The following is a 16,244-nucleotide window of genomic DNA, read 5'->3' as shown; positions in this document are numbered from 1 at the left end:
AAATAATGAAGTGAGATTATATCAAGCTAAAACTGTCTACATAGCAAAGAAAGCAATCAACAAAGTGAACTTTTAGTGTCAAATATAAAAAGTCATGGATGGATATAAATATCAAAGTGATTTTCTGTTGTTTACAAGGGTTTTTAATAGAGTCCTTTTGTTGTCTTTAATTCATTCTGAGTTTATTTTTGAGTATGGTATAAAAATCCAATATTGTTTTTTTTCAGTTGTCCTAACAGTACTTACTATAATTTATCCCTTCCCCACTGTGTAGACCAGACTCCTTTATTAAAAACCAGTTGACTATAAATGCATGGTTTTACTTCTGAGTTTTCTGTACAAATTACAAAATTCTTCAAGGGTCTTTTTTGTGCCAACACCATACTTTTTTAGTTTCTACAGGCTCATAATGTAATTTGAAATCAATAAGTGTGATGTATCCAACTTTTTCTTGCTCAAGATTGCTTTGACTAATTGATTTTCTTTATAGTACCATATGAATTTTAGGATATTGTGTCTATTTCTGTGAAAAATGCCATTGGTATCTTGATGGGGATTGCATTAAATATATAGATCACTTTGGATATTATAAGCATTTTGACAATATCAATTCTGATCCATGATAGAAGTCTTTTTTTTTTTCAATTTATTTGTGTCATCTAAGATGTTGATTTTGTGTTCTGCAACTGTACTGCTTTCATATACTAGTTTTAATAGTTTTTTGGTAGTGTCTATAGGATTTTCTGTATATAAGATCATATCATTTACAAATAGAGAGAATTTTATGTGATTTTTCCTATTTGAATGTCTTTTATGTCTTTCTGCTGCTTCATGGCTCTGGCTAGAACTTGAGTATTACGTTGAACAAGTGTCACAAGAATGAACACCATTGTCTTGTTCTTGAACTTATACTACAGATTTTAATTACAAGTTATGTTAGTAAAAATAATAAATTTCTTATAACAAAAATAAGTTATAATGTCTAGGAATGTATTTCAGTCCATAATAACAGTTTTCCTGGAATTCAATGAAATATTTCTATGTTCTTGTTATTTCTCCTCTATAAAATTATCTCTGAATTTTTTTCCTAGGAGTCAATCCTACACAATCCCTTTCCCCCAAAGTTTCCCTCTTTTTCATAGCTAATCCTTAATTTAAAGTCTTACATGTTCCATTAATTCTTGTTTAAAATCTCATTTAGGTAGTTTATCAGCTGAAAAACAAATAACAATAGGTTTCAAATGGCAGCCAACTAAACTCTAAAAGACAAAGAAGGCAGGTGCCAAGATGTTAATATTCTGCTGAGTGTAGGAAATCATCTCTGGAAATTTTTCACTGGCTCTGGCAGAGTTATGGGGACCAATGAACTCTAATGATCAATTAACCACTGCCATGGATGGGAAAGTTCAAGAAACCCAAGGGGTACAGGCATCTGCTTGCCACAAAAATTTTACTTGCACAAAACAATTGTGTTATGGTTTAGATATGAGGTGTCTCCCAAAAGTTCATGTGTGAGACAATGAAGAACATTGGGAGGCGAAATTATTAGATTTGGGCAGGTATAACCTCATCAATGGATTGATCCACTGATGTGGATTAAGTAGATGGCAATTTTGGGCAGGTAGGGTGTGGCTGGGAGAGGTGGGTCACTGGAAGCATGCCTTTGGGATTTATATTTTGTTCTTGGTGAGTAGAGTCTCTCTCTCTCTCTCTCTCTCTCTCTCTCTCTTTCTCTCTCTCTCTCCCTCCCCACCCACCCCCTTTCTACCTGATTACCATGTCCTGAGTTGCCTCCTCTGCCACATTCTTCCCATGATGTTCTGCTTCACCTGGGCCCAGAGTTATAGAGTCAGCTGTCTATATACTGGGAAACTCATGTTTTTTCCTTCATATTTAATGGTAGTATGAGAAGTCACAACTATACTTATTAAAGGAATACAAAACAAACCAGCCCATTCCCAGAAACATACTGTGCTCCTCCAGAGGATGGACACCTTGCACCATCCACCTCAGTAGGGACTTGCCATTGCCTGAGTCAGGGGAGGGGCGCAGCCTAAGCTGGAAAAGTTTTAGAATGTTTTAAGTGAAGCTTTGTGTGTGATTCTGTTTTGACAAAGAAGTTGTCTACATTTTGCTTATGTCCTGAAACTTTTTGTAAGACTGATTTTGAAAGTGATGAACTAATTAATCAGGCCCACGAAATTCTAAGACAGAACAGAATTTAGCCAATGGCATGATATTCTAGCAGTTTTTAGCCAAGTTTACTGTGATAACACATTTGAAAAAAACTTGAAGTTTGACCAGAAAAGTGCAAGCAAAACTGAAGCTAAGAAAGCTGTGGTTGTTGAAGACATTACTGCCTCTAAAAAGATGCTAAATAATTTACCTAGAGACAATAGGAAAGATGGCTAAAGGGTATCTCCTTAATAGGCAAGACCAAGCCCATCTCAGGCTCTAGTGTTTAAAAGTAAAATTCCTTTGAGAAGAGACCTGTGGGGTCCCTGCCTGCACAGAGGGGCCTAGGAAGTTGTTTCACCATGCTTAGCCACTCAGGCACTCAAAGACTGCTGAAACTGGGGTCCCAGAAGGCTTGATTACTTCTTAAGATGGCAGCAGACCTTGTAGACAATAAGTGGTGCTGGTTCTGCAGGAATGTCAGAAGCTGGAGTTAAGGGGTCATGAAAGCACCCACCAAGATGCCATGGGAAGAACTGGGAGGCCAGAGAAAGTGTAGCAGGATCAAAATTCCTGAAGGCTGCACCTGAGAGGGTGACACATGATGTTGTGAAAAGGAGGCTGACGCTGCAATGGTGACCCCTGAGATTAAGAGATGCTAATTACATGGGATATCTGCTAAGGAAAGCTTTGGGAATTGAACAGAAACAAGCCAAGAGAGGCCATGTGGGCTGCAACCAGTAAGGTCATATGAGTGGATTTACACAAGTTTTGGCGAGAACACCATGATGCAATGTACCCCAGATGCTGGACGTAAGCTATAGTATTATTTGCCTAGCTGGATTTTGGTCCTGCTTTGGTTTAATCACTTATTTCTATGCTCCTAGTCCTCTCTTGTGGAATAGAAGTGTTTATTCTGTACCATTATATATTGGATATTTGTAATTTGCTTTTGATTTTTACAGGGGTTTTTCCTGGGAGTTTATCTTGTATCTCAGTAGCCTTTTGGCTTGGACTTTTGGGTAATACCAGAACTGTTAAGACTACTGAGTATTCTTAAAAATGGACTAAATGTATTTTGTTTTGTGATATAGGTCACTGGGGGCCAGAGGCAGAATATTGCAATTTAGATACGAGGTATCCCCCAAAAGCTCATATGTGAGAAAATGCAAGAATATTTAGAGGTAAAATTATTAGATTATGGTATCTATAACCTAATCAGTGGATTAATCTACTTGATGTGAACTAACTGGGTGGTAACTGTAGGCTGTTAGGGTTCGGATAGGGAAGTTCACTCACTAAGGGTGTGCCTTTGGGGTTTATATCTTGTCTCTGCTTCCCAATTGCCATGTTCTAAGCTGCTTTCCTCTTCTATACTCTTCCACCATGATGCTCTGCTTCACCTTGGGCCCAGAATTTTGAAGTAAACCATCTAGGAACTGAATCCTCTGAAACTGTGAGCCCCAAATAAACTTTTCCTCCGCTATTTTCTCATCAGATCTTTTGGTCACAGCAACAAAAAACCTGACTAAAATAAATGGAATCTGTGCCCAGTTGCTTCAGTGGCCTCTTAAAATTTCTCAACTAAGGAATATGCTGTTTTTAATATAACTAGATGACCATGTTCATAGCATGCCAAGTTAAAGAATAGCACATTAACCACAAAATAACTTTATTAAATTATATCCTGCTAGTGCAAATAATTCCATTTATTCATTATATTAATTCCTAAATTGAGTTGTTTAGACCTTGATACAGAATATAAGATATAAAAACATTTGCTTTATACAAACTGTTGTTCAGTGACTTCAGCTGATAAATAAAAAAAATATGAAAACTTTGGATAAATCAGACTTGGGATACAACAGTCTAACTTCAATATGCCTTCATACTTCTGGCCAGTTACACAAAAGTTCATAGGATGATGGATAGTGATAGAATTTCAAGTTACCACTGTCTATACTTTTGTCCAAAGTCTCTAGAAACTTCTACTATTCCCTACCAGAGAACTCCCCCATCTCTGTTCACTTTTATATTTATGTCATTCCCTTTTATTCTTCTTTTTATGTCACCTCCTTATGGTTCATTATTTTATGCTAACTTCTTAAATATTCATTTCTGTCTTACATGGACAGTATTTCATTTATGACACCATAGCATAACTAAAACTCAATGCAGCTGATGAGGTGTTGATGTCTTCTTTTACTCAAGGTCCCCCCAATTATTCTGCCATTTTTTCAAGTAGATAAATGTAATCATATCTGAGACTCTATATGCTCCACTAAGTACATCTGTTTGTGATCTCCTTGTTTGCTCCAAATATCTTGGAAGGGTAACCACTGTATAAGAACATAGAAATCAGCCCTGAAAAATAAGGAGATATGACAAAGTCATAGCTAATTAGAAAAGCAGGGTGAACACATCTCCTCTGCCTTTGGACACAGTGTCATCTACATGGCACCACATTGGGAATCATTAACTTTGGAAAAGGTGTTTTCATTCTGCATTAAGTCTTCTATAATGCTCAGATATAATGAGAATTCATGCCCATTCACCATATGTGACCACAATATCCCCATTTCCCAGCCTCATTCCTTTGGAAAGTTGTGATAGAAGTCAACAGTTACTCCTAGCTGCACAGTAGTCAGAGGAAATGAACTAGAAAGAGTCCCCAAAGGTCCCTATGTCTAACATTCAAGCCAAGAAGGCACTAAATCCACAGAGATTACAGAGGACTATGCATGATCAACAGTCTTCCAAGGAACAAGAGAGGATCCATGGTCTGAGAGTTATTACTTAAAATTTTACTCATTCTCTTTTCCCACCTTAACCTGAGTCTCTGCTTCTTCTTAGTACTTTCCACAGAGCTCCCTTCACATCCTTGTTTCTTAGGGTATAAATTAGAGGATTGAGAATGGGAGTGACTATAGTGTAAAAAAGGGCAACAAATTTTCCCTCCTTCTCAGAATAACTGTGGATAGGTTGGAGGTACGTGTAAATGGCTGAGCCATAGAAGAGGAAAACAACCAGCAGGTGGGACCCACATGTTCCAAAAGCCTTTCTGCGCCCAGCCATTGATTTGACCTTCAGTATTGCCTTAGCAATGTACACATAAGAGACTAGAATCAGTGCTGCAGGCACAACCAAGATTATGACTCGGGCCACAAACATCTTGGCCTCTGTGCCTCCTGTGTCCTCACAGGCCAACTTCAGGAATACAGGCATCTCACAGAAAAAGTGGTTCAGTTGATGGCCACAGAGAGGTATGGCCATCATGAGGCCTGTCTGAATCAGAGAGTTCATGAATCCTCCTACCCAGGATGTGATAGCTAATGCCTGGCAGAGAAGGGGGTGCATGATGGTTGTGTAGTGGAGTGGACGACACACAGCTGCATAGCGATCAATGGCCATCACCACCAGGAGCACACACTCAGTGGAGCCCAGGGCAAGGTAGATAAAGAGCTGGGCCACACACCCTCCATAGCTGATTGTCCGGTCCAGTCCCTGAAGGTTGATTAGGAGCTGAGGCACAGTGCTGGTGGTAAAGCAAAGGTCCAGGAAGGAGAGGTGGGAGAGGAAGAAATACATGGGCGTGTGCAGTCGAGGGTCTATTCTGGAGAGAATGATGATGGTGGTGTTGCCCAAGAGAGTTAGGGAGTAGAAAATCAAAATAAAGACAAAAAGGAGGATCTCCAGTTGAGGCCAATCTGAGAAGCCCACCAAAATGAAGCTCTCTCCAGAACTGGTGTTGAAACTTCCCATAGCCTTTCACCTGCCAAATAGGAGAAAATAATTCAGGTCATCCTATGAAGAATACCATTAAAACATTTATTTCACTATGTTTCTTAAATTCTCCAAAATTGTGCATGGGTTTTTTAAAAAATTTTTCTATTTAGTTCTGTCTATCCAGTCTTCTATTATGACTCTTCTTGAGATAGGAGATCACTGAATTAGGAATAATATGGCCTAAGTTTGAACTCTAGTCCTGTTGTTCATTTTCTTTGTGACCTCAGCCAGCTCAGCCAATCCTTTGGATGCAATGCTTCCTTGTCTGAAAGTAGAGATGATATATATATTATTTCCCTTACAAAAAGATTGTGGTAACTACTTTTAAAAATCTAAGCTGGAAAACACAGCATTAGTTTCCTGCAGTTCCAACTGGCTTCTTTCCTTGATTTATTAGATAACCTGTTTTAGGAGATTAAAACACTACTGAGATATCAATTTAGATTTTGAGTGTTTGTCTGCTTCCTTCTCCTCAATAAATATGGTCAGTACACCAAACCTGGAAGCCCCATGCATGACCAGAAATGGACTGAGAATAGTGTAGAACCATTTCTTTGGTGATAGCAATTAGTAACAAACATTGCATTATTATGAATGATCCTACCTGGAATACCTTCCCCCACACATCTTCAACTGATAAATCATTCATTACTCCACAGAAGGAGTTTTCCCATCCATTCCAGCCCTATCCTCTCTGTGCAGTTTTCTACAACACTTGACATTCTTATCTCATTCTTTCTATAAAAATTGTAAGTCTTTGCCTCTCTCTGAGTCCTCAGTGGTAGAAAAAAAATAGTAAATATAATAATAAATATTGTCTTCTTTTAAGGTACATATAAAGGTGATAAATACATGTTAATTTCATTTGGGAAATTAATGTTTGTAACTTATACAATGTTGCATACATTTTGGCAAATGAAATGTTTGACTTTCCCTTCAAATCTTATGAAAATTCACCTTCTGAAAAACCTGCATATAAGCTGCTAATACATTCTAATAAGCCATAGAAGTAGGATAGAAATTAAGGTTGCTTTGCTTAAGACTGATATTTTTGTAGTTAAAAATCCAAATAAGATTATAAGAAGTATGACAGAAAGCAAAAACAAAACAAGAAAACAAACAAAATAAGCTCCATATTAGCAACTTTTGCCAAATTAATTAATTTTTCTCTTTTGTTAAGTTTTCTGAACTGGAAGATCATCACTAATGGATCAATGCTGGATCAATGATTTTAATAAGAAATTTAGATGCTATCTATGATGATTTTGTGGAAAATGGAGAAAATATGAGTGATAAAAACAAAGTGTTAATTTTCATGTTGTCTAACCAATGTATCAAAGATGGTTTTTGAATGAGAAGCATATTGGTGCACATATGAAGTCCCTACTGATCAACTCTATCACCGATGAGGGTGCTCTCTGTTCTAAAAAATTCACTTCTCTAAGTCTCAGTTTACTTAAGTGTAAAACACAAGAAATAACTTACTTCACAGGATTTTGATCATTTTAAAATTATACAATGTTATTTGTACATTAAAATAAACACATGGGATTCAGCATTTAATATTTTATATTTAACATTATTTTATTTTATTTTGATTAGCATGTACAAATTGTATATTTTGGTGTATTTCAGTGAGATATTTTAATACATATATACACTATACACTAACCAACTCCTATCTCCTTTACCTATCCCCCCTTCATTTACCAAATTCTACTGATAGCTATTGTATATTTAGGTTGACTATTTTTTATCTTCCTAATATGAGAAAGAACACAAAACTCTTGTCTATATATGCCTGTTAACACTTGTCTTTCTACAATACTGATCTTCACTATACAATAGGGTTTGCTTTTGTTCACCATTAAAGTATCCCTATTTCCCAGTATAGTGCCTGGAGAACAAAAGGCTCTCAACAAATATGGTTACATGAATTAATGATTCATTTCCCACCTTGATACCATGCCTGCAGCACATAAATTTCCCAGAACTATTTGTTTCCTGTGAAAAATGAAGGAAATAGCACATCCGCACTCTTTATCATTTACTGGCACAAGGGCTTTAACCATTCTCATTTTATATTTTTAATCAATGACATATTTAGTGAAATATAGATGTGCTTAATATACAAATAAACTAAAGTCTGAAAACATAAATAAAATGATAAATGATTGAATAATAATTCAAAAGGATTTCAATATGATGACAGGAGACTGAAAACCAATAAATAGCCAGCATAGTAGATAAGATATTAAGGTAATATTAAACAAGGAATATTGAGTTTACCTTCAACTCAGTTAGAAAAATATAGAATGGAGGAGACAAACTTGGTAGCTATGTATTACAAAACTAGAAAACAATGATAACCTGGGAGTGTATTGACCAAAACCTCAGGCCAACAGTGTCCTCTGATGGTTGAATTCTACCAAGTGCAAGCACAGACTGGAACCTTGGCCTCTTGAGTTAGCAGAGCAACCAAAAGATCATTTCTTCATAACCCCTTGTGCTACCTAATCCATGACTTTCTCATATGAAATCTTAAAGAAAGTTCTTATTTAATGATGCCACTGTGTAAATTTCCCATCTATAATCTTTTGAGCCTTTATTTCTATCAGATACCTATTTCCACTTTGTTTCTTTTATTTCTTGATCCATCATGTCAGTCTTTTGCTAATATACTTAAACTTGTTGTCACAGTCCCACCCATCAGATTCTAGAAGAATGAAATTCTCTATAGTTTCCATAGTAAAAACATGTTGGAAAATTCTACAGGGAAAACATATCCCAGCATCCAATCAATGTAATTAAAAATTCACAGTCTTCCTAATGTATCATCAACATTCCTCTTCCTACTGTTTTTTTCTCAACTGAAAAGACCTATGTTAAAATCTCTCCAATTTAAAAATATGTATATCTTTTCTTCTTAAGTCTCCTTTTAGTTACTTCAATTTCTTTTCTACTCTCCACAGATAGTTTATCAAGAGTTCTCTCTTGTCAGTGTTACCACTACTTCTCCCTTCCACTCACAATCAACACACTGCTATGTTGCTTTTATATTTAACACTTTTGTAGAGAAACACGGTGGACATTTTCAGGTCTCTTCTTGGTCAGAGCATTTTACATGAGGACTACTGTCCATTACTGCAGAAAACCTTCCCTTTCCTAGTTATCCTCCTCCATCTTTGGCCATCTTTCAGTCTCTTTTGTGTATTCTTCTTTCAATGTGCATCCTTACATGTTTTGGTTCCTTCTCAGAGTTCTACCCCCAAAGCATATACACAATGGAATATTACTCAGCCTTAAAGAAAAATGAAATTATGGCATTGGCAGGTTAATGGATGGAGCTGGAGAATATCATGCTAAGTTAAATAAACCAAACCCCCCAAATCAATATCAGTATCCTCTGATAAGTGGATACTGATCCATGGATGGTGGTGGGGGGATAGAGAAGAATGATTGTGCAGAGGGAAGTAAGAGGAGGGGAGAGGGTGTGGAGATGGGAAGAATAGTGGAATGAGACAGACATTATTACCCTATGGACACGTTTGATTATACTTCTGGTGTGACTCTGCATCATGTACAGCCCAAGGAAGGAGAAGTTGTGCTCCATTTGTATACAATGTGTCAAATGCATTCTACTGTCATGTATAACTAATTAGAACAAATTTTTAAAAAGAAAAAAAAAAGCTCTTCTCTCCTATTCCACAGAATCTCCATGGAATATGCACCCACTCCAAAGAACTGAATCAGAGAATCACTGTCTTGACAACACCCACATATACTTTCTACTCACAATCTCACTTATGAACTTCACACTTCTATAATCCATCTGTATTAAGCATGACATTTTATTTCAGGTATTTCTGTTGCTTTGATATTTGGGGGTTTGAATGATATTAGTTGGAACTGCCTCTCTCAGTGTCACAGTCTCTAGAGATATTAAAGGACTTTGCTGAAAGCAGAACTTTCATGCACAAACTGACCAATCCAGAGCCCATATTCCAATTAAATGCTTTATTGAGTTCTCAGTTTTGGACATTAACCACCTGCCTTAATAACCCCATAGCTAAATACCAGAAAACAAGGATAGCCTTTATACTCCAGGGCATGCTGAAATTATTCAAACTAGCAAATTATAAGTTGTATACATTGTGTCACCTGTTTTGTTTTCTTACTATGGAAACCACAATCATAGCTCTTGTCCACATTCTCATTCACTCTTTCTGCTTCCTAATGAAACCTGGTGCTTCATGTGGCCTCATGCAGCATACCATGCCCCTTCCTCTTGAGAACTGTGAGTAACGAACTATTGGTTAAATCACAACATCTCTTGATCTGCTGCCCTCCTTATACTGTTAATGATAACATGGCCTGAGGGGAAGAAGATGGCAGGCCAGAGGGAGGCAGCATTCTGTGTCACTCTGTGATACAGATCTCACCTAATGGGAATATTGCATCTCTGAGAGTGTTAGATGACCCCTATACAGCTGCTCTTGCACAGAAATTACCTTCACTGTGCCCCTGTGCAGGTCTTTGGGCCTCAGCATTTGAGCAGGACTCCCGTTTGAGCAGGACTCCTGTTTGAGCAGTAGTCCTGATTCCTGACACTCAGCCCCCAAAAGTTCTAGCCAATGCAGGGCTTGTGGGTGCCTAGAATAGCAGAATCACCTATCAGCACAGCTGCAGAACTCAAACTTCACTCTACTCCCACACAGATCACTCAGCTGCTATCTACCCTCAGCACAACATCATCGCCTGGCGCCCCCCACCCCACCCAACACCTTGGTACTGGAAGCAGACTGCCTCCATCTTGGCTCAACTTCCTTGCCATATTTGGTGGGTGCAGCTCCCAGACTGGAACTCCAGCTGGCCAGGTACCAGGTTTCCAACTTCCCCCTCTTCCCAGCAGCGATAACCCAACATAATAGATGTTCAACAAAAAATGGGTCTCAGTTGGACAGGTGCCCAGCCCAACCAGGGCACTGCCCCTGAGAGCCCCCGTGTGAGAGGTCCTTCAATTGGGAGCTGCTAAGGGAGAGGGAGATGGGGCTAAAGTTTGGAGCCTAACAGAGAGACCAGGAAATGAGAAATTTCCAGGCAAAAAAGAGAGATAGTACTGAGCATTCAAGTCATATGAGTGGTCCCAAAAAGATACCCCTGAGGTGCAGTCTCCCTGCAGGGACTAGTAGGTGTCACTCCCTGTTTCCAGATGCCCTACACCAGGACCAGCCTTCCCACCCTGGTTACCTCCACCACCCTGAGGGCAGAGACACCAGCTTACAACAGACAACCCCACCTATTGAGTGAGAAGAGAAGCAAGAAAGATACAGATTTCTAAAACTAGCACCAATCTTGGTTTCTTTATTCCAGTATTTTTTTTCTCTTTTTCTTCTCCCTCTCTATTTTCCCTCCCTCACATCCCCAACATGTGTAAAACCAAGAACTTTGTATGAAAAAGGATTTTGAGGACTGGGACATCTGAATAATATAATATAGAGGTGTTGGGAGGAAAATTACCTCTAGATAGGGAATAGGGGTGGGAGGGAAAGGGAGGGAGAAGGGGAATAGATAGGATGATGGAAGGAGAGGGTCATCATTATACAAAATACATGTATGAAGATGTGAATTTGGTGTCAATATACCTTATATACAAGCAGAGATATAATAAATGGTGGTATAAAGGTATATTAAGAATTGTATGCAAAAAAAATTGGAGAGCTCATGTATAATGGCATAATTTGGTGTGAACATACTCTATATAGAGTTACAAAAACTTGGGCTGTGAATGGATAATTATGAATGTAATGCACTCCACTATTATCATATATGTAAGAAATAAATAAAAATACAATAAAAAATAATATAGAGGTGCTGTATATGCTTTTTTTCTCTTCTTTCTTCTTTCATTTTCCTTTCCCTCTCCAATTTTTACTATTTTAACACCCTTTATTTTTCTGAATACATATGTATGTTTGTTTTACGTACTCTATTGTCTTCCCATATACTTGTCTACCCTAAATTACTTCCTGTCTATTCTCTTGCTACTAACTCTCTTTATTAGATTTTTTCACACTTCCTAAGATATGTTAACTCTATATCCTCACATCCTACCTCCTCAGCATATCATCCTATGCCCCACCCCCAGTTCATTGTCCACCATCAGTAAACCCTTTTACAAAACTATTGATTATATTATAGATAATAATAGAATTCAACAATTCTGTACATTGAAACCAAACTGTAAATGTCTTAATAACAATGAACTGTTCATAGGTGGTATATTGTTGGTATGATTTGTTAACATTGTTCTTCCCAAAAGGAGAGGTTTGGGAACCCTATGAGAGCACTACAAACCTGCAGGGTAAAGACAATAACACACCCGATCCACAGAGCTGGAAAGGAAGACACACAAACAACAGAAAACACAAGGGAAGAAACTCCCCAAACAAATCAAGCTACCATATTATTAGAATCCATGGCAACCCCAGAGGAAGAAATGTCATATAAGGAGTACAGGATGTACATGATTAAAACGTTCTGTGAACTCAAGGAAGATATAAGAGAGCAAATAGTGAAATATCATTTCGACAAGGAGCTACATAAACAAATACAGGAAGCAAAAGGTCACCTCAACAGGGAAATAGAGGTTCTAAAAAAGAAAGAAAACAAACAAACAAAAAAAACACCCAGAAATACTTGAAGTGTAAGAAATAATAAATCAAATTACCAGTATATGTGATGAAAAAGGTATATAACAACAGGCACTACAGAAATACAGAGGATGATTAGAAACTATTTTGAAAACTTATGTGCCAATAAAATAGAAGATATTGAAGGCATCAACATATTTCTTAAGTCATACAATTTTTCCCCAGATTAAATCAGGATGATATACACAATTTAAACAGACTAATATCAAGTAATGAAATAGAAGATGCCATCAGAAGCCTACCAACCAAGCAAAGCCCAGGACCAGATGGATACACAGCCGAGTTCCATAAGACCTTTAAAGAAGAACTAATACCAATACTCTACAATTTAATTCAAGAAATAGAAAAAGAGGGAGCATTGGGCTGGGGTTGTGGCCTAGTGGTAGAGTGCTCACCCAGCATATGTGAGGCACTGGGTTTGACCCTCAGCACCACATAAAAATGAAATAAAGATATAGTGTGTCCACCTACAACTAAAAAATAAAATATTTTAAAAAAAAAAAGAAAAGAAAAAGAGGGAACACTTCCAAAGTCATTCTATGAAGTAATATCACCCAGATTTCAAAACCAGGCAAAAACGCATCAAAGAAAGAAAACTTTACACCAATATTCCTTGTAAAAATAGATGCAAAAATTCTCAATAAAATTCTGGCAAATCAAATACAAAAACATATAAAAAAGATAGTGCACCACAATTAAGTGGGATCCCACCACAATTAAGTGGGATTCATCCCAGGGATGCAAGGTTGGTTCAACACACAGAAATCAATAAATATAACTCATCACATCAGTAGATTCAAAGATAAGAATCATATGATCATCTCAACAGATGCAGAAAAAACATCTGACAAAATACAGTACCACTTCACATTCAAAACACTAGAAAAACTATGAACATCATAAAGGAATGGATTAAAAAATGTGGCATATATACACATTGGAATATTACTCAGCAACAAAAGAGAATAAAATCATGACATTTGCAGTAAATGGATGGAGTTGGAGAAGATAATGCTAAGTGAATTCAGCCAATCCCAAAAAACCAAATGCCAACTGTTTTCTCTGATATAAGGAGGCTGATTCATAGTGGGGTAGGAACAGGGAGCATGGGAAGAATAGACAAACTCTAGATAGGGTAGAGGGGTGGGAGGGAAAGGGAGGGGGCAAGGGGTTAACAATGATGATGGAATGTGATGGACATCATTATCCAAAGTACATGTATGAAGACACAAATTGGCATGAACATACTTTATATACAACCAGAGATATAAAAATTTGTGCTTTATATATGTAATATGAATTGTAATGCAGTCTGCTGTCATTTATTTTTTAAAAATCAATAAAATAAAAAAATGATAACAAGGTCTACCCATAAAACACCATCTTCTTACTGGTCATCTCCACTTGGATATCTCTGGGCACCACAAAATTAGCACATCTTCTTCTTCCAAGACTGTTTCTTCTTATGCACTATCCTTAGGAAAAGGCCCCACATCTACAGAGTTCACCAAGCCATAAAACTGGTTATTGAACTCTATGTTCCACTTTATTCAAGCACACCTTACATGCCTTTTCATCTAAATGTAGTTCTCAACCAGGAGTGATTTTGCACCTCTGGGGACATTTTCCAAGGTCTACAGATACTTTTGAATGTGTTGAGGCCAGTATTTTTTCTGTACCTTTTGCAGTGTATAAGATATTCATCCCTTGATACACACAAAAATCATCTGGTCCCAAAATGCTGATAGTGCTAAGAAACTATTCTCTTAGAGGTATTCTGAGAGTTAAATCTCCTTGATACATGATCATATGGGGCATAGTACCTTCCCATAAACACATTAGCATGTTGCACTTTAAGTTCTGATTTCTTTCTTCTTTCTTTTTTTGTTATAGAAGGACAATATCTTTATGTTATTTTTATGTGATGCTGAGGATGGAACCTAGTGCCTCATGCATGCTAGATGAGAACTCTACCTCTGAGCCACAACCCAAGCTGAAGTTCTGATTTCTTTTTATTCTCCTGTTCCACCACACTGGAACTTACAAGAACAGAGCTGTGTTCACGTTTAGAGTTTTAGTGCCTGGAAAAATGACTGGCATGAAAAGACTCCATATTTTTGCTCTGATACCTGCAGCAACAATCTACACAAGCTCTCTATAAGATCCTTAGACAGAACTGAAGTCTTACAGAATTTTAATCTTACAAAAGTGAGATGTGAAGAAAGTCTTTGTTCCTTGAGATCTGATCCTTTTGTGGGGCTAGAGATGTAGCTCAGTGGTAGAGCACTTGCTCAGCATATAGTAGGCCCTGGGTAAAATTCCCAGCACCCCTAAATAAATAAATACAATAAAATGGGATCTTGTCCTTTTTTTCTGGAATCTGATCTAAAAGGAAAGCCCGATGCTACATCCAATAAGGTTAGTATTTGTCCCTGATCCATCATCTTTGACTCTCTTCTACCTGAGTCTTTGATATAGGCCTGCCTTTATTTTATTTTTTTATTATTATCTTTTTTTTAATTTGTGTTCTGCTTCCTAATCCCCAGGGTCCTGAAAGGAATAGGCTTATCTGCAGAATCACAATATCCATACTTGCCTGAAGTGTCCTGTTAAACTTCCCCAGAGACTGAGGCTAGTGACCCCCTTTGTTTGGGACAACTCACCTTGTTCTCCCTGTGCCATCCCTAGGTCTATGGACCCCAAAGTTAATTATGCTTTTTAGATCATAGAAGTAAATACTTTAAAACAATCTTGACATTTGTAACCATGTTTAAAGATCTATCCATCAAAAAATTATTAGCATCCTCTGTTTGATGCAAAGGCCAAAACTGGTGAACCACACAGGAGGAAAGATTGTGGCTCAATATAAAGAAAAAATATAATGTGGCATAAAAAATCAATTGCCTAAAAAAAGTGTTATTCTAGCACTAGAAAGCCACCTTTTCATTCAGATGATAAAAGTGAAACTTTCAGGATGTTGTAAAAATGTTCTAGTATTAATTGCAAGATTGAGTTAGATGATATTCTATACTTTTTCTATATTTTATATTCTTAAAATATTGTTTTAAAACTTAATCCCTACTCTTACTCCCCTTAACCCACTCAATACTTTTTGACACTTGCATATTTGATATTATTGATATTCTGCATTAGAGAGATTATTAACTTTCTTTGAACTTCATTGTGTTCATTTTTGCCTGTGTTTCTGGGCATGCATCCATAGATCTCTGCATGATCTTTGAAAGGGTAAAGTTCATAAGATCAGACATTATGTTAATTTTTCAATAGCATGCAATATTGCATTCTTCATACCAATCCAGTAATTTAATGACATTGTCTGTCTATGCAAAGCCACATCCAAGCAAAGAAATTTCATCTTTTGTCTCAGCAAAGGAGGTTCTATAAACTCTCCTCATCTTCTTTATTGATAGAACATTCATTCTTCAATCTGAATCAAATTTTGCTTCCTCCTTTAATTACTGTTTGTGTGCCTGAATTCTCTTGGTATTTTTTTATAAGACTGAACTCACTACTTATCTTCACTGGGCACCAATGCATCCATCTATCTTT

The 16,244-nt window shown here is 37.1% G+C and overlaps 1 protein-coding gene across 1 annotated transcript; it reads right to left on the bottom strand.

Annotated features, from left to right (window-relative positions):
- Positions 1 to 5,001: 5,001 nt before the first annotated feature.
- On the bottom strand, positions 5,002 to 5,937 carry LOC114107595 (olfactory receptor 2Y1-like). The gene has a single exon (XM_027955016.1). It carries the CDS (start codon positions 5,935 to 5,937, stop codon positions 5,002 to 5,004), a length of 936 nt encoding a protein of 311 aa, XP_027810817.1.
- Positions 5,938 to 16,244: the final 10,307 nt, after the last annotated feature.

The sequence above is a fragment of the Marmota flaviventris genome, chromosome 5 (assembly GCF_047511675.1).
Source record: "Marmota flaviventris isolate mMarFla1 chromosome 5, mMarFla1.hap1, whole genome shotgun sequence".
NCBI lineage: Eukaryota > Metazoa > Chordata > Mammalia > Rodentia > Sciuridae > Marmota > Marmota flaviventris.
This window is presented reverse-complemented; position numbering and strand designations above follow the sequence as displayed.

What these genes read in the sequence shown, in the direction of transcription:
- LOC114107595 (XM_027955016.1), bottom strand. Translation starts at nt 5,937, where the DNA reads ATGGGAAGTTTCAACACCAGTTCTGGAGAGAGCTTCATTTTGGTGGGC.